At 50.8% G+C, this 18,264-nt stretch overlaps 1 protein-coding gene across 2 annotated transcripts in view; it reads right to left on the reverse strand.

Annotated features, from left to right (window-relative positions):
* Positions 1-18,264, reverse strand: part of EBF4 (EBF family member 4) — a 58,857-nt gene that overhangs the window by 5,331 nt on the left and 35,262 nt on the right. For both annotated transcript variants that reach the window (XM_070421456.1, XM_070421457.1), the window contains exons 7-14: positions 5,424-5,505; positions 4,527-4,644; positions 4,293-4,426; positions 4,062-4,188; positions 2,785-2,873; positions 2,579-2,644; positions 2,315-2,492; positions 2,050-2,238 (exon numbers count right to left, since the gene is read on the reverse strand). In XM_070421456.1, the coding sequence (XP_070277557.1) occupies positions 2,050-2,238; positions 2,315-2,492; positions 2,579-2,644; positions 2,785-2,873; positions 4,062-4,188; positions 4,293-4,426; positions 4,527-4,644; positions 5,424-5,505 (983 nt within the window). The remainder of the gene's footprint in view (positions 1-2,049; positions 2,239-2,314; positions 2,493-2,578; positions 2,645-2,784; positions 2,874-4,061; positions 4,189-4,292; positions 4,427-4,526; positions 4,645-5,423; positions 5,506-18,264) is intronic.

The raw sequence follows: 18,264 nt of genomic DNA on the forward strand, positions 1-18,264 counted from the left end.
CCAAGAGCCTGAGAAGGCTAGCTGCCTTTGGCATCAAAGCACCCCTCCCCCTCCCATTGATTCATTGCTGCCCTTGTCCCAAATGTCCTCAGGCCATGAATGGTCATCTCCTTTAAGACAATGCTCACTGCTAGCTGACTAGGCCATGAGCTCCACGGAGGGCTTGAGACAAATGTACTCTATCTCTCAAGGCCAGGGGCTCACAGCCACATTTTGCAGCTTGAGTAGAATGGGAGTTGTGGGTCAGTCCAGGGCTGCTGGTGGCCAAAGTAAAGACCAAGGGGCAGTCCACACAGATAGCCCAGACCCACTGGCTGGGACAGTTCTGGATGTCATTCCAGGCACATCCTGGCACTCAATGAGAATGACAGTCCCTGAAGCTACACCACAATGTCCTCCGCACATGACGAGTGGATGGGGACCTGGGTAAGCACTACAATATTACGAGATGGGACTGGCACTTGGGCGAGGCCAGGGTGTCCCCAGCTGATGCTGGAAGTGGGGTATAAGCAGCTCTAGAATTCTGGATCCTCTGGCTGAATAGGGAGATCCCAGGTGGCCTGGCTTCTGCCCACTGGGTCAGTGAGTTCCTCCGCTGCTGATGGCACCGTGTTATAGTGGAGGAGGGAGGTTGGTGCTCCAGACTCCAGCAGCTCCAAATCCGAGGGGCACCCAGAGAGAGGTTTGAGAGTGCTCTCCCAGAACTGAAGGGAAGTAAGAGCAGTGGAGCCTGGCCTGAGCAAATGGCCAGGAGAGACAGAGGCTTTCGGAGGGATACCAGAGGGTCATCGCCTGTGTGGATACTGGAATATGGGCTTTGGGTTCCAGAAGTTGAGCCTGGGAAGGGAGGAGAGTGCCAGACTCAAACCCACAGCCAGAAAGAGCAGTGCCCAGGGTGCAGGCCACTGGCAAGGAAGGCTAGGCAGGTGGCCAGAGACTTTGATCCTCAGCAATAGCAAACATAAGATGGGGGGCAGGTGAAGAAAGCACAGGGAAAGCCACGACCAGCTTCTCGCACAGCCTTCCTCATTCCTCTGGCTCAGCAGCGCCCCCCTAGACTTGAGGTACAATCTCTCTTACAGCTGATAAGGAGGTGCTTTGCAGCACACAGTAGGTGCTGTATAAATGTCAGCTTAATAGCTAAGCTATAAGAAGCTGAAAACAGGCTGCCCTGGAACTTGGTGTTGGAAAGAGGCACTTGAGGGCAGTGCAAATGGTAAAAGCCTAAATGTCCTATCGCCCACCTACCTTTAAAATGCCCCACTCCAAGAAGCCAGACAGAGAATTAGTGCCCAGTGGCACATTCAGATCTGAGGACAACCCTAGGCAGGGGGTGACAATGACCCCATTTTACAGCAAAGAAACTGACGTTCAAAGTAAATAACTTGCTGAATGTCAGACAGCTCCTGATTTGGACACTCAGACTTTGAATCCCGCTGTCTGACCACACAGAATTCGCTCGCTCTGCATGACCCCATCGCAGGGAGCCACGTCTCCCTGGTCTCTCAGACCAACGCTCCAGGGGAGTGTGGGGCCAGGTGGAAGCCCCCTTTTCTTGATCCCCGAGTTCCCCCAGGTTTCCGGCAGGGGGCGCCATGCTCCTCCCGAAGTTCTGGTTTAAGACGAAAAGGTGGCGGTCCGCCAGGTTCAGAGGGACGCTCCCTAGTTAAGCGCCCGTTTCAGGGGGACGGGAAGGCTAGAAGCGATGAAGTCAGCAAAGAGAGCTAACGGTGCAAGAACTGTCCCGGCCCCAGGGCCCGGGAGGTGAAGCAGAGGGGTGGAGTTGAGGGGCGAGAGCCAAACGAGAGAGAGAGAGAGAGAGAGAGAGAGAGAGAGAGAGAGAGAGAGAGAGAGAAGTCGCACGCCGAGGGCTGGCCTGGCTCCCAATGGCAAGGCCAGTGTCGATGCTCAAGGGACAGGTGCCGGAAGCCTCCCCCCCTCCACCCCACCCCCCGCCGCACCGGCCCCAAGGGCTGGGAGGCGCAGAGCTGAGCCCCACGCTGCTCCCGGGGGTCCCGGTCCCTCCCTCCGCGGGCAGGGGACACTCACTGGTGAAGGGCGAGGTGGCCGTGGAGCCATTGAGGAAGCTCGGGGAGCCCGGCACGCCGAGGCCAGCCACTCCTGGCGCCCCGTAGCCGCCGAGGCCGGCTCCGAGGCCGCCGCCGTAGCTGCTCTGCTGCGAGCCGGGGCTGAGCGCGAACCCGCGGGGGGACACGCTGCTGCAGCTGCGCGCGTAGCCTGCGGGAGAGCGGCGGTCAGGGGCGCAGCGCCGCCCGGAAGGGGGCGTCCGCGCGCTGGGGACTGCGGGACGCACCCGGCTCCGGGCCCGGCGTGGCTTCCCCGACGGCGATGGCCAGCGGGCTGCTGAAGGCGTTGATGCCCACGACGGCGGGGTGGGGGTGGCTGGGGGCCAGGGGCCCGAGGGGCGCGGGCGCTCGGGGGGCGCTGTACAGAGCCTCGGCCACGTCCGCCGCGCGCTTCAGGAGGAGCTCCTGCGGAGACAGGAGCAGGGCAAGCCGGGCAGCCGCGGGCGCCGGGGCGCAGGCAGCCCGCGCGGGGCGGCGCGGGGGCGCCCTACCTGGTTACTGCTGGGCACTCCGTACAGGGCCTCCGCCAAGTCGGCCGCCCGCTTCAACAGCACCTCCTGGGGGCAGGGGGGGGAGACAGCGGGACCAAGGAGCAGTCCCTGGGGGCGACGGAGGGGCCGGGAGCCCCGACTCCCGCCTCGGCCACAGGACACCCTCACCCCCGCCCCGCCCCGCCCCGCCGCGCCCCTCCCAGTACCTTGGGCAGCCTCTCGGGATCGCCGGGGTGTCTGGGAATGACTTTCTGTAGCCGCTGGAACCCGTAGTCAATGGTGGGTTCATTCAGGGCTGGGGAGAGCGGCAGCGAGTGGAGGACGCCCCCTCCCAGCGCCCGGCGCAGCAGACCCGCCACCCAGCCCCCCCCCAACCTCTCGGAAAATCCCGGTCGGTGATCTTAGACGTTTCTTGAGTTCCTCTCTTATTACAAAAAAGGAAACTGTATATACATGTTAGCTTCTGCAGGACTGGAGGGAAAGTTTTTTTTTTTTATCATCTGCATTTGGTCTTATCAGGAGTAAACTATTTGCCATAAAAAAAGAAACCCCTCAACCATCTCCATTTATCACAGCTCAGGTGCACTCTCAGCAGCACCTCACCCCAACCTAACGCACCCCCGGAAGCCTTACCTATCTTCACCTTCGGCGTCAGATTTAGAGAATTTCCTTTCGTTTACCCCCAGTGTAGAACACTCACTCTGGGTCCTTGCACTTGCATGCCTTCTCCCTTCTCCCTGGATGCCTTTACCCCCTCCCTCGCCCCCCCCACCCCCCACTCTGCAGGAGGAATCCCCTGGCTGACCACCCCTCCACGTGCATCTCCAGCCCCCAGCCAGGCTGGCACTCCCTGACAGTGAGTAGGGTCCCTGCCCAGTGGTGGGAGCCCCACGAAGGGCTCCGTGAATATCTGTCGGATGGGGGTGGGGTGGGGGGTGAAGTGCGTGGCTTGGGCTTAGGTGGGAATTTCTGGTCAGTGGCCAAATAGAGCCGGGATGGAGGATTCTACCCCGCATCTCCAGGGAGTGGCTTTCACTCAGATCGTGTGTGTGTGTGTGTGTGTGTGTGTGTGTGTGTACACACATGCAGAGTGAGGCTTGGAGGAACCAAGACACCCAGGGAGGATTCAGAGAGCAGCGAGCCTATTGGGGGCACCTTGGAAATAAACATTCCAGGGGAGATGTTAATCTAGACCCTGAGGAGTGGGGTGCTCTGGACACCCCGGCGAGAAGGCCGGAGGCAGAGAGAAGGCCGCGGAGGGCTGGGACTCGGCGCCTGGGAGGGGACTGAGGAGTCAGAGGCCAGGGAGAGAGAGAATCGCAAGGAAGGAAAGCAGCGCGAGGTGCATGGGGAGGAAAGCAGCCGCCAGGGGGCGAGGCCACCGGTAGGTTTGACTAACCCCGCGGCCAGGGCTCCAGAGCGGAACCGAGGACCCGGCTCCTTCCCGGCACCCTAGGCCTCCCTCTCCCGCCTGACTCCTCACCTGTGTAGACAAAGCGGCCGGGGGCTCCCTTGCAAAACTGCTTGGACTTGTAGGACAGGGTCACCTCCACCACCCCGGGGATGTGCCGCGGGGGCGTCTGCACCCGGATGGCGTGGGGCGTGATGAGCTGCGAGGGGAGAGGAGGCCTGCGGGTGAAGACCCGGGGAGAGAAAGGCCCAGCCCCGAGCCCGGACGGAGTCTGACGGGGGCGGGGGGGGGGGGGGGGCCCACCTCACTCCACACGAGCACGTTCCCGAACACGACCTGCAAGCCGTCGAAGAAGTTGTCGCCGATGACAATGACGGTGGCGCCGCCCGTGGTCCAGCCCTCCCCCGGGCTGATGGCCTTTATGCAGGGGGTGGCAGCTGGGAGGCGGGAGAGGAGCCAGGTCAGGGGCTGGCCCCAGGGTGGGGACGGGAGGCTGGCCGGGCCTGCGGCAGCGGGGGCTGAACCGGGGGTCCTGACCTTCGGAGGGGTCCAGGCGGCGCGCCCTGCGGCCGTGCTTGGAGTTGTTGTGCACAAACATGTTGTCAGACACGGCCAGCACGTGTCCGTCCACGCTCACGGTCGTGGACACCACCACCTGCGGGGAGAGCCGAGGCCAGCCTGGCTGGAGCCCTGGGGACGGGGGAGGCTCCCAGGAGGAAACTTGTGGGGCACCAGCAACTGGAGGCTGGCGGCTGGAATTCAGGGTCACTGACACGGGGAAAAGCTTCAGCCCCTCAGGGTTGTGGAAGGGAGCCAGCTGGGTCAGATGACATTCCCAGAAGCCCAATCTCTGACTGCCCAGGGCAACTGACCCCCGGAGCTAAAAAAGTCAAGAGCTCTGGGGGGGAAAGACTGTCTCCTCCGGTGGAGTGACTACGGTTTCTGCAGACACACAGTAGCCCAGACTCTGTTCCTGGGGCTCCAAGGCAGGAATGGGTCTTAGGCAAGTACGTGAGAGTTTTGATTAGGGGGTCAGCATCAGCTTGAGAGCCCATCAGCAGGAGCCCCCACCCTTGGGAGGAAATTGGGGCTGCCTTCTTCCCCCCTCCTTCCCTGGGACGGGTGTGCAGGTTGGGGATGTGCTAAGGGCAGCTGCTCGCTGCTTCACGCTATGCAAATTAGCTGGGTCGTTAATCATGTAAAAATGTCACAATTAGCATCTCCTTAAGTGGGGCTCTAATGAAGCCTCCCTTGGCAGCCAGCAGAAGCTGAGATGGAGCCACCCCACCCCCAGCAGGCATCAGACCCTGAAGCACAGGGCTGGGCTGGGTTGGGCAGGGATCTGCCCTCGAGGCCTTTCCCAGGGTGGCAGGGGTACCCCTAACTCCCATGAACAGGAAAGGGCAGGTTTGTGAACCCGCTCCCCAGACCCACCTGGAAGCGACGCATGTCTCGGGGATTCCCTGCGTTCTTTAGGCAGTTCTGGTTGCATTTGAGGAAGAACTTGAGGAAGAACCTGAAACAGTATGGCGGTGGGCTCAAGGGTCTGGAGGTTCTGGAAACAGATGAAGATCCAACTGCTCCCTGCTATGCCCCCTCCCAGTAGAGTGACTGCATTCTGTCTGCTCACATGCAGACACACACCCAATATTCCTATCACAAGCGACACACACAGGATGCCTGATATCCACGCAGTAGACCCATCCCAACAACTATTTCATACACAGACTATCCTCCACAGCGTAGGAATCACACAGTGCCTATTTGTCCCACAAAGTGGATTCTTAAAGAATATGTCCATTATGTATATCATATATACCTATTACTCATGATTATACCCACCACACAATGTATACATATTCAGCAGGTACTCACACTTACCTGTAAACTTATCCCACTCCCTGTATAGGTCATAGTATATGCCAGTGATGGCGAACCTATGACACGCCTGTCAGAGGTGACACACGAACTCATTTTTTTGGTTGATTTTTCTTTGTTAAGTGGCATTTAAATATATAAAATAAATATCAAAAATATAAGCCTTTGTTTTACTACGGTTGCAAATATAAAAAAATTTCTATATGTGACACGGCACCAGAGTTAAGTTAGGGTTTTTCAAAATGCTGACACGCCGAGCTCAAAAGGTTCACCATCACTGGTATATGCCCATCTCACATATACTGGTAGTGCATCCATATCACATAGCATGTGCCTCCCCAAAGTGTATCCATCACCCACACAGTGTATACTTGTCATAAAAGTACATCCATTCTATACACTGTAGATGCCTTATATACTATTACTCACAAAACATAGCCATCACAAAGTGTATACTCACCACACTCAGGGTATATCCTTCATATAAGCCTATTCAATATGTACTCCACACACAGTCTGTACTTATCACATACATATGGTACACTAATCACATGCAGAGTCTCTCCATTACTCACAGTGTATGACCATCCTACATAGTATATGTACAGAAAGAATATGACAGTATAGTAGTATGCATTAATATACCATTTTGTTATATATGATCACCCTAAATACAGCCATTGCAAGTACTGTATAGTCATCACGTATAGTAAGCAGATCTCCCCAACAAATCCTCCTCACGCACAGCAGACCTCGCTCACACACAGACCCCTGTAGAACACTAAGAGGTGCAGACATGTCATGTGACCCCAAAGAGTGCACACCCATCATGTATACACTCCATCCACCTCTACCAGATACCCTGCAGACAGACAGCTTTATGTCCCCATAAGGTCGTCACCACAGTGTAGATGCCATATATAATCCAATAGGTCCTCCCCAAGGTGCAGGCAACTCAAATGCTCCCAAATAGTACACCTGCACGTGTAGACACTCCATTTATATCACATTATTTGCCATCGTAAGGACTCCTTACACCCCTATAAGATACTCCATGGTACAGACACTTCTTCGCCCACAGTAGTCAGCATGCATGCCCCACATTTATGACAGTGTTGACACCCTAATCACACACAGTGTAGAACAGTTTATTTAAATTCCATGTTAACGTACTCAGTCCTTTACAAGGTGCTAAGCTGAGGAGGACAAAATAGCGGGATAGGACATAGTCCTAAGGGGGATTAATGCTAACCCTGGGATGTCACTGATGATTCAACTTCAAAGATGGCACCACTTCCCTTACATGCTCACACGTGCCCATTGCATGCAAATCCACTCCCAACCTACAGTCTCCAGAGGAAGGGTCCCGGATGGGGCTGGAGAGCTAGGCTCTGGCCCAGGCAGACTCATTGTGTGGTCTGGAGTAAATCCTGCATCTCTGGCATCCACTTTCAGCCATAAACCAGGAGAGCAGTAATTGATGGCTGCTGAGGCGCCTTCCAGTTCTGCCTCTGGACATCCTTTCAGTGGTTCTCAACCTTCCTAATGCCGAGACCCTTTAATACAGTTCCTCATGTTGTGGGGACCCCCAACCATAAAATTATTTTCGTTGCTACTTCATAACTGTAATGTTGCTACTGTTATGAATCGTAATGTAAATATCTGATATGCAGGATGTATTTTCAGGGGTCACGACCCACAGGTTGAGAACCGCTGCTTTAGTTCCTACCTCCCGATGCCTCAGGCTGCTGTTTCCTGCAGGGTCCTGGCTCCCCTGGGGGAACTCCCGTCTTGGCCTCTTCCACAGCCCTTGCTCGCAGGTCTTCCCACCCTTTCCCTTTCCAGTACAGGCTGCTTTTGTCCTTTGGGTCCACACCAATTCCCACTTCCTGTCTGGCCTTTGGGGACCCCACCTCCCTGAGAGCCCCAGGGTCCTTCTGGCACCTCCACCTGTGCAGACCTGCCCAGGACATCTCAGTTTGTGAGCCTGGTTGGCTTTACTTGCAGAGTGGCATTGAGTAAAAAGCAGCCACGCAAGGCCTGAGCCCTCCGTGGGGGTGATGAGAGTCAGTTCCCTTTTCCCTTTCCTCTGAGCCTGCGGCTCAGAACTGCACACAGTTGATGCCATCAATGGTGTTGCTGCTGAAATCTCACCCACTGCCAGCTGGTAGTCCATGGGCTGCTCCCACCCCGTCCGAGGCCCAGCCAATGCACACACTCTCCTGAGAGCCTGTTGCTGCAGCAGCAGCAGCGCATGCCCGGCCCTGCCAGCCTCAGAGCTGTTAAGAAAAGTTACCCACAACTTGCAAATAAGGCAAAAAGATGCCTGTGAGCCCTTTCAAACACATTCTGGAACAGTGGTTTTCAAGTGTGGCACCCGCACCACCAGTAGCCGCATCCCCTGGGAACTTGCTAGAAATGCATACTCTTGGGACTCACCTCAGACACATTGAATCAGAACCTCTTGGGGGTGGGGCCTAGCCATCTGTGTGTTCCTAAGCCCGCAGGTGATTCTGTTTTCTTTTTAATATATTTTTATTGATTTCAGAGAGGAAGGGAGGAGAGAGAGAGATAGAAACACCAATGAAGAGAGAGAATCATTGATCAGCTGCCTCCTGCACGCCCCCTACTGGGGACTGAGCCCACAACCCGGGCATGTGCCCTGATCAGGAATTGAACCGTGACTTCCTGGTTCATAGGTTGATGCTCAACCACTGAGCAACACCAGCCGGGCAGCCCTCAGGTGATTTTGATGCTCCCTAAAGTTTGAGAAGCACTGCTCCAGAGCTGCACTACCCCGCACAGCAGCCACAGGCCCTGTGTGGCACTGAGCACTTCAAATGCAGTTTGTCTGAGCTGAGATGTGCTATAAGTATGAAATACCTGTCATATTTCAGTCACTTAGAAAAAATGTAAAATACCTCATTAGTGTGTGTGTGTGTGTGTGTGTGTGTGTGTATATATATATATATATTTTTAAATACTCATTGGAGGATATTTTTTCCATTGGTTTTTTTTTGTTAGAGAGAATAGAGGGAAGGGAAGTGGGGGAGAGAGAGAGAGAGACAGACAGACAGACACATCAATTGATTACCTCACACACACACCCCAACTTGGGTTGGGGATCGAACCTGCAACCAGGGTACGTGCCCTTGACCAGGAATCAAACCTGAGACCCTTCAGTCCATGAGCTAACACTCTAGCCCAGCCGTGGGCAAACTACGGCCCGCGGGCCAGATCCGGCCCATTTGAAATGAATAAAACTAAAAAAAAAAAAAAAAGACCGTACCCTTTTATGTAATGATGTTTACTTTGAATTTATATTAGTTCACACAAACACTCCATCCATGCTTTTGTTCCGGCCCTCCGGTCCAGTTTAAGAACCCGTTGTGGCCCTCGAGTCAAAAAGTTTGCCCACCCCTGCTCTAGCCACTGAGCCAAACCAGCCAGGGCTCATTAGTAACTTATTTGGTATTGATTACATGTTGCAATGATAATAATTTTGGATATACTAGATTAAATTGAATATATTTTCATAATTAATATTACCACTTCTTTTAAAAAATGTGGCTACTAGAAAATGTAAAATTACATATGTGGCTTGCATTATATTTATATTGACTATGTTGCTATAGAGTATTATGTCAACAAAGCCATTTAAGAGTTAGCTGATTATCCAGGGGAAAGTAACTTTGACTCATATTTGCTATTGATGGGGCCCAGATGACATAAAGTTAGGTGCTAACCTACAGAAAACTACTAAGATGCAAATGATTTTTGTTGGGAGAAGTAAATATTTCTGTTTGGTAGAGAAATTAACCCTGAAGGTTACAATTTTATTTATTGCCCTATGGACTTTAACTAGCTTCATATCTAACTTGGCAATCTCATTCCAGTATTTTTCACATATTCCATTTCTTCTCCAGTTCTCCCTCCTCCCCTCCCCCCCTTTCCTAACTATATACTCTCCTGGAAGGAAGAGAGCCTGGCAGGTCTAGGTAAGTGAGGATGAGCCATCCTGCTCCGGAGCCAGGGACATCCTACAGGGGCCTAAGACAGGAAGGGATGTGAATTGTTGAGGGGCTGTGAAGCTCTGATGACCCCTCAAGCCTGTATGATTCCAGGGGTGGGGAAGAATGAGGAGATGGGAGAAGAGGGGAGGGGGTTTCAGAAAAGCCCCACTACTCCCATGGGGCTGGAAGTCTGGGGAAGCTACCTTTACCTGGCTGGGCAGAGTCAAGGCCACAGCCCTGGTTGAGCTGAGTACCCCTAGGGAGGGCGAGCATTTTACTATGCCCCTGGGTCAGACAGAGCCTGTGCCCAGTGCTTTCCCTATTGTGGCCATGAGGCTCTTTGGGGGTGTGATCCCACAGAAAGGGTGGTAAGAGAAAGGTCAAGTCCCAGGAACTGCCATTGGAATTACTAGAAGAAAACACCATAATTACAAGCATGAGCTACAAATAAATTATAAAACTGCAAAAATAAATTTAAAAAATCATCCACCCAGGCCGGTGTGTCTCAGTGGTTGAGTGTCCACCTATGAACCAGGAAGTCACGGTTGATTCCTGGTCAGGGCACATGCCCAGGTTGCGGGCTCGGTCCCCAGTAGGGGGCATGCAGGAGGCAGCCGACCAATGATGTTACTATCTCTCACACCCTCTCCCTTCCTCTCTGAAATAATAAAAAGAGAAAAGGTCATCCAGGTCTAATTTACAAGTACAGTACTCAGCAAGAGCCTGGAAACTGCTGAGTTCTCACTCGCATTATCTTGTTTAATCCTCTCATAGTCCTGAGGTCTGCAATCATTCCTACTTTACAGATGAGAAAACAGAGGATAAGCTACAAAGTCACAGTGAATGCCAAAGTTGGGGTATCAATTTGGGACTCCATGCACTACTGACATTGATAAGAATCATGGAAAAATCCCTCTAAGTGGGGTTCTCAGAGTCCAACCTAGCCCCAGCCAGGCTGTCCAGTGAGCCGTCCTTCAAAAGAAGCAGGCCATGCAGGGACCATGTTCGCCCTTGAATGGGGATTTCCCCAAGGTTATACATTCATCAGGGTTGCAAAGGAGACTCGGGTGTCCTTACTGCTAGTTTTGGGCCTTCTCAGCCAGAGAAGATTTTTGCAATTAGAGAACAGTTGCCTAATATGAGCCAAAAGTTGACCGGCGTTGCAGTTCAGTGAAAGGTACACATGGTTTCATTATTCTGTTCTGTCTATATGCTCAACATCCTCCATAATGGAAAGCTTAATAAAATACCAGATGAAGAGCTGTGGACAGTGGTCATCCAACTAATAAAGCCATTGAGAGTGGTAGTTATTCATCATGACTCTGGATGCAATCCTCTCACACACCTACCTTACCACTTCCTGAACTTAGTTTAGCCTTCTTAATCATTTCTATAAGTGCTTTTTATTCACCGCTGTAAAAACAACTCAAGATGAAATTAAAATGAACCTTCCTTGTCAATGAAATATTCCATATCAAAGCAGATGCTGGATTGACTCAAGTGCAAACATTTGACTTATACACGACTTCTCAGGTGCAACACCACTGCCTAAAGAAACCTCCCTTAGCACAGTACTTTACTCAAAAGAAGCAAGAGGTAAGGGGAATGTGGAGGTGACTGATGTGAGCCCACTGTTCAACTCTGGGTCCTTGGGGCCGGAGTGCAGAGTGGACGGAGCTGCTCTTTGGGAGGCAGTGTCCAGGTATCACATGGCGAGTTGGTGCCCGCCTGGGTTCCCTCACCCCAGCTTCTGCGACTGTTGGCTGTTAAGGAACCCACACCTGTGAATTATCCTCAGCCAGAAGCAAGGTTCCCCCACCCCCCAGCAGCCCACAGACTGACATTACGAGGATGATAAACTCTTAGTGCTATTCACACTCCCAAACTCCCCAAAGGATCAGGCTGACACTGGACTCCAGCTGAGACCATCTTCTTGCTAAATCCCTTTTCCTGCCGGGTCCTGCTTCCCTCGCTTCTTGTCTCTTCAGAGCGCTCTTCCAATACATCACTTTCTCTTTTGAATTTTTAAAAAATTGTTTGTCAATCCTCACTAGAGGATATTTTTTCCATTGATATTTAGAGAGAGTGAAAAGGAGGGAGAGAGAGAAGAAACGTTGATGTGAGAGACACCAGGGCCGGGTATCGAACCTGCAACCCAGGTACCTGCCCTTGACTGGGAATCCAACCTGTGACCCTTTGGTGCGGGTGCTGACGCTCTAACCACTGTAACACACTGGCCAGGGCTCCAATACATCATGTTCACAGGAATCCCCATCCCAGCCCTGCTTCCAGGAATGTCATCCTAAGAAGCCAGGCTGCAGAGCTTTTTACCAGTGTTTTGTTTTTCCCCTCCTCATATCCCTGTGAGATACTTAGAGCTGAAATTATGTTCCCACTTCCAAAGAGAAAGCTGCTAGTAACTGGGCCCAAGGGTCCTTGCAAATACAGGACTGTCAAGAGCAAGGAAATTAATGTCTAGATTATAAGTGCTGTCCAATAGAACCTCTCCCAAAATGATATCCACTGGCCACATGTGGCTATTGAGCACTTGAAATGTGGCTAGTGTGATTGAGAAACTAAAATTTCCATTTTATTTTAATTAATTTAAATGTAAATAGTCACATGTAGCTCATGGCTACCACATCAGACAGTGCAACTCTAGAAGGAGGAAGCAATGTGAAGGGATACATGGGTTGGGACAGGGTTTCCTTGGGAAAAAATGCAGATTGGGAGCAAAGGGTGGAATAAAACTCGTTATTTATTCCAAGACCAAAGATAGCACTGCATCCAGGGATGGGGAAAAGCAGAGTGGGGGGTGGGAGCAGGGGTGGGGAATCCTCCACTAATTTTCACCTCAAATGGTTTCCCTTTGAGCTCATGAGCCTCGGGGGGGAAAAACAGAACATCTGGGGCAGGGTCTGTGCTCCCCACTGTTTTTCTTGTCTGCTGATCCTGCCCCCAGCTCAAGGACAGAAGAGGATACAGATGGCTGGGCCATTCATTCCCTCATTATTCAACACACCCATTCATAAAGATGTATTAAACACCTTCTAGGTGTCAGGTAGTGTAATCTAGAGATGAACACAATCTTAAGAAAAGTACAATGCTTCAGGAAAGAGAGAAACGTAAAAGCACAGCTAGTAGGATAGAGTGGTGGGCATGATAGGATAACCTGCCAAGTGTAATCTGTAGCAGCCACGCGGTCTGGAGAAGTAGAAGGGGTCCCTGAGGTCACATGTGACCTTGGGCATTTGGGGTCTTGGAGGCCCAGAGACATCTTCCCTGGAAGAGAAGTAGGAGGAAGGGGCCCCACATGCAAAGGGAATAAAAGCCCTGCCAAGGGGCAGGTGGGATGCATGGCACTTTCCCAGTGGTGCCTGATGAGACTGAGGAGGGCAGCTGTGGACCAGGGCCTGGGGGGCATGGGGTATTGGCACCAAATCATGCAGTATTTGGACCCTGGGGGTGACAGGAAGTCAGCTGAGGATGCCTTATTGGCGGTGTCATTTGGAAAAGTCATTTTGCATCCAGGGAGAAGCAGGCACCAAAGGGCCTAGGCTAGAGAAGGGATGGTGGATGAGGAGGTTGGTACGAGGGGTAGTTCAGGCCCAGGTGGGAGTGACCCTTCCTGGTCTTGGCCTGGGGCAGCAGCCAAGGCCCAGTGTCCCCAGGGCCACAGCCACCTGCCAGGCCTGGACCTGGCCTCCCCACCAAGATCCTCACTGGGGCAGAGGTGGCTGCAGTGCAGATGGGCTGGGGGGCTATAAATAGCCAGGGTGCATACATTAGCATGCCAATGCACCCGAACCCCATCCTCTATGCTAATGGCCCACCATGTGCCTGAACACCTTCTGTTCCCCTGCATGCATTTGCATGCACAATTAGCATAATCTTGTATAATTAATGAACAGCGTCAATTTTAGCTCCTAAGTAATTTGATTAACATGTTGATAGGGCACTTACTAGGCTCTCCAAAACTCAGGGCCGGGCATGGGGCCTGAGGAGAAGGGAAGAGGAGGGGGAGAGACTGCTAAGCGGCCCCCAGCTGCCCATGAGAGTGGTGGTGACTTCACTTTCCCTTAATGGGGCCTGAGGGGAAGGGGGAGAGGCTGCTAATGGGAGGCCTCTGGGCACCCCACGTGGAGTGGCAGGGACCTGAGCATGAAGCACACTGTGTCCCTGTGGACACAGAGATACACATGCCCCTGGCATGTACCCCAGCCCAGGGAGTCTTCTGTGAATGCAGGATGGGGAGAACAGAAGAGGAGGGATGGAGAAAATGTAGGATACTGGTGGGCTGGGGATGGATGGGCAGAGGGAAGCCACAGAGGAAGAGGTGTACTGTGGGTAATTGGGGACATAAGGTCCTGAGACTGAAGGGAAGAACTTGTATATTCCTCTGTCCTTGGGTGGGTGAGCCAGGCTCCAAAGCCAGGGATCTTGGCACCTTTTCTTTATGAATCATGAGAGAGGCAGAGGCGCGGGGCTGGCAGCTTCTATAATGCCCCAAGGGACAGAGAGAGAACATATAGAAGACTGACTGTTGCTCCCTTCCTTTTCAGAAACAGATCCATTCCCAGCCCAGACATCCCAGGGCCTCAGACAGAGGCCCAACTCCTCTCTCCTGCTCATCTCTGTGAGTCAGAGTCAGGAAGTTCACCCCTGCCTCTAACTGACTTTCTTGTTGCTGTCTAGGCTCAGTTGCACTACCTTCTAAGATGGTCAATCGAGGCGAGGGCAGGTGGGGTAAGAAATGATACGGTGGCAGGCCTGTACAGGACATTGTGTAAACACTTCTCACTTACCTTTACAACATTCCTACCAGCTGAGGTTAAGAGTCAGCCCCATTTAATGTTTTTATTGATTTCAGAGAGGAAGGGAGAGGGAGAGAGAGATAGAAACATCAACGATGAGAGAGAATCATTGATCAGCTGCCTCCTGCACGCCCCCCACCGGGGATCGAGCCTGCAACCCAGGCATGTGCCCTTGACCGGAATCGAACCCAGGACTCTTTAGTCCGCAGGCCGACACTCTATCCACTGAGCCAACCCAGCTAGGGCAAGTCAGCCCCATTTTACTAATGAGGAAACTGGAGCTGAGAAAGGTGAGACCTTGCTCCGAGTCATATGGCCTCACATTCCAGGTTGACTTCAGTCCCGCAACCCTGAATAGCCCTTAGCTTTATGGTGAGAATTTATCATTCAAATTGCAGACAGTCCATTTATTAGCTATCTCCCACTCCACCTATTATGGTCCCCGGGCCTCATCATGCCCGTACTCACACTCTCCACCAACATCCTCTGGAGGCATCGTCCACAGCGCCCTCCAGCCTCAGCATGGGAGCCACTCTGATCTCAAGCTTAGTTTCAGCTGCTCAGATACCTTACCTTAAATCCCTGGATTAGGGGTGGCTTGGGGTCCCTTGCTTTGTGATTGGCATCCTAGCCCACATGAACCCCAGGGCACATGGAGGAACCTCTCATGAACCCTCTCTACTTCCTCCCTCAAGTGCTCCCAGCTCTGAAAGGGGGTCAGGGGAAGAAGTGCAGTTCATTCTCTGGCAAGAGGAAAAATTTCAGTCCTGCTTCAGCCCTGAACCAGCAGGAAGGTTCTGGAACCTCAAGGGGGAATTGACAGAACGGACCCTAGACAGAAGCCTGTACCTGCAGCATTAGTGTGGGAGAAAAGAGACCCTACAGGAAAGGGTGGAAGGAAACAGATGCTATCATGGGCTTGTTTTGTGGCTGCAGAGGAAAACGGGAAATGTTCCATGAACTACTGGATTAGGAAGAGGGGCATATTCTTTCACAGCTTCTACAACCCCTTCTCATCAAAGTGAATTTGTCAGCTTGTACTTGATCTAGGGATTGAGGTCTAAGTTTGCCACCAATAGGATAGATGGAAGCTTACATCAGCCAGGTGGCTCAGACATGACCTGTTTCAATAGTTATTGAGCAACACCCACTGTGCATCAGGTACAACTACATGCAGAGCGTTCATAGTCCACAGCTCCTGTCCACCCCCAGGAGCCAGAGGAGAGCTGTGGGCCTCTCATCGGATGAAATCTTCCTCACCTGCTCCCGCACCAGGGTCATTCTGGCCAATCAAGCAACTGTTTCATCTTAGAACTGTGATGTCTAATAAGATAGTCATTTTAATGTGGCTATTTAATTTGGGGGGTGGGAGGGGTGACATTTGTAATAGTTTCAACAATAAAGATAAATTTTAAAAATGTTTTTCTATTCATCAAAATTAAATAAAGTTGAATATTCAGTTCCTCAGTCACAGTAGTTACATTTCAAGTGCCAAATAGGTATATGTAGCTATTGGCTACCATATTGGTCAATGTAGAACATTTCCATCATCACAGAAAGTTCAATTGAACAGTGTTGTCTTAGAGCAAGGGTCCTCAAACTATGGCCTGCGGGCCACATGCAAATACAAATATTGTAGTTGTTCCCGTTTTGTTTTTTTACTTCAAAATAAGATATGTGCAGTGTGCATAGGAATTTGTCCATAGTTTTTTTTTAAACTATAGTCCGGCCCTCCAACGGTCTGAGGGACAGTGAACTGGCCCCCTGTTTAAAAAGTTTGAGGACCCCTGTCTTAGAGCCTTACATTGTTTTTTATTTCCTCTTACCATTATGTAAAAGCTTACATAATTATGTTTTTAATTTATTGATTTGAGAGATGAGAGAGAGAGAGAGAGAGAGAGAGAGAGAGAGAAGAGGGGGGGAAGAGAGAGAGAAACATCAATTTGTTGTTCCACTTATTTATGGATTCATTGGTTGCCTCTTATATGTGCCCTGACTGGGGAATCTAACCTACAACCTTGGTGTATTGGGCTGACGCTCTAACTAACTGAGCTACCCAGCCAGGTCTTACACAATTATGTTTTATAGCAACAGCTCTGTAATCTTAGTAAGAACAGAGAGCTATGCAGTGTTTTAACTTGTCCTATCCCATTCCCTTTTCCCCAGCTCTGTGGTAGCTTTGAAAACCAGCAGCCTTGAAACCTTGGTAGTTACGACAACCAACAGTCTAGTAGCCACTGGAAAGGACAAATTAGGTCTGGAACTTCTCAACAGTCTGTATTTCCAGATAATTGTTATTATTTGACCTACCTGGCGGCTCCCTAGAAGCCCCATTCTCAGTACTTGTTATTTGACCTGATTCAGAGCTTTCTTAGTGGGAAAAAACCCTATCCTCAGGGTGTTTGTTGAAAACAACCTGTGGCAACCGTTCAACATTGCTGTTGCTTGAGGCACTGGTACTAGTTGGGGCAAACAGGCGTCTGGAAAAAGTGAGAATGAAGTGTTTATAGAAGGCTCTGAAAAGTTCTTATATATTCCTGGAAATTTAAAAGGTCATATGTATATTCTGGGAAGAGCAGGTGCCCAGAAAAGATCTCAGAAAGCCCTCCCTAGTCTCCCATCTCTAGCTGACCCTGAAACCTTGCACAAGCAAGAAGTGAAGGTAAAGGAAAGCTGCCCTAATACATACATACAACCTTTTGGCAAAAGGTGAAGACTTATTGGTCCAAGGCAATTAAGGAAGTACCTGTCCAATTATGAGGAGACCACTAAGCTAAATGAACAGAAGAAACTTTAGTGGCCATGATAAGGAATACAGACTTTATAGAATTGGTCCAAACAAACAGCAACAGCAACAAACATTAGAAGAGGGGATTTGATTTGCAGAAGTACCACATTATATTATTAAACTATTCATGTTCAACAAATAATTATGAAACATGCAAAGTAACAAGAAACTATGACTCATACATGAGAAATAAAGCAGTTAGTAGGAACTGTCCTTGAGGAAGCCCACATGTTAGACTTACTAAACAAATACTTTAAACAGCTATTACAAATACTTTAAGAACTAAAGGAAACCATATCTAAAGAATAAAAGAATGTATGATAATAATATCTCACCAAATAGAGAACATCAATAAAGAGTTACAAATTATAAAAAAGAACCAAATTTAAATTCTGGAGTTGAAAAGGACAACTTAAAAATAATTTTTCTAGAGGAACTCAACAGCATATCTGAGTTAACAGAAGAAAAAGAAATCAGTGAACTTGAAGATAAGTCAATTGAGAGTACCCAGCTCTGGAGCAGAAAGAAAAAAGAATGACCAAAAATGAACAGAGCCTAAGATGTGTGGGACACCATTAAGAATACCAATATATACATAGTGGGACCCCCAGCAGGAAAGAAGGAAAGGAAATGGGCAGAAAGTTTGAAGAAATAATGGCCCAAAACTTCCCAAATGTGATGAAAAACCTTATTCTGCACATCTAAGAAGCTTAATGAACTCCAAGTAACGTGAACTAAGAGATGCACACATAGAAGCATACTCAAATTGTTAAAAGACAAAG

Source organism: Myotis yumanensis, unplaced genomic scaffold (assembly GCF_028538775.1).
Source record: "Myotis yumanensis isolate MYYU_CA2020_CCGP unplaced genomic scaffold, mMyoYum1.0.hap1 SCAF_7, whole genome shotgun sequence".
Lineage (NCBI taxonomy): Eukaryota > Metazoa > Chordata > Mammalia > Chiroptera > Vespertilionidae > Myotis > Myotis yumanensis.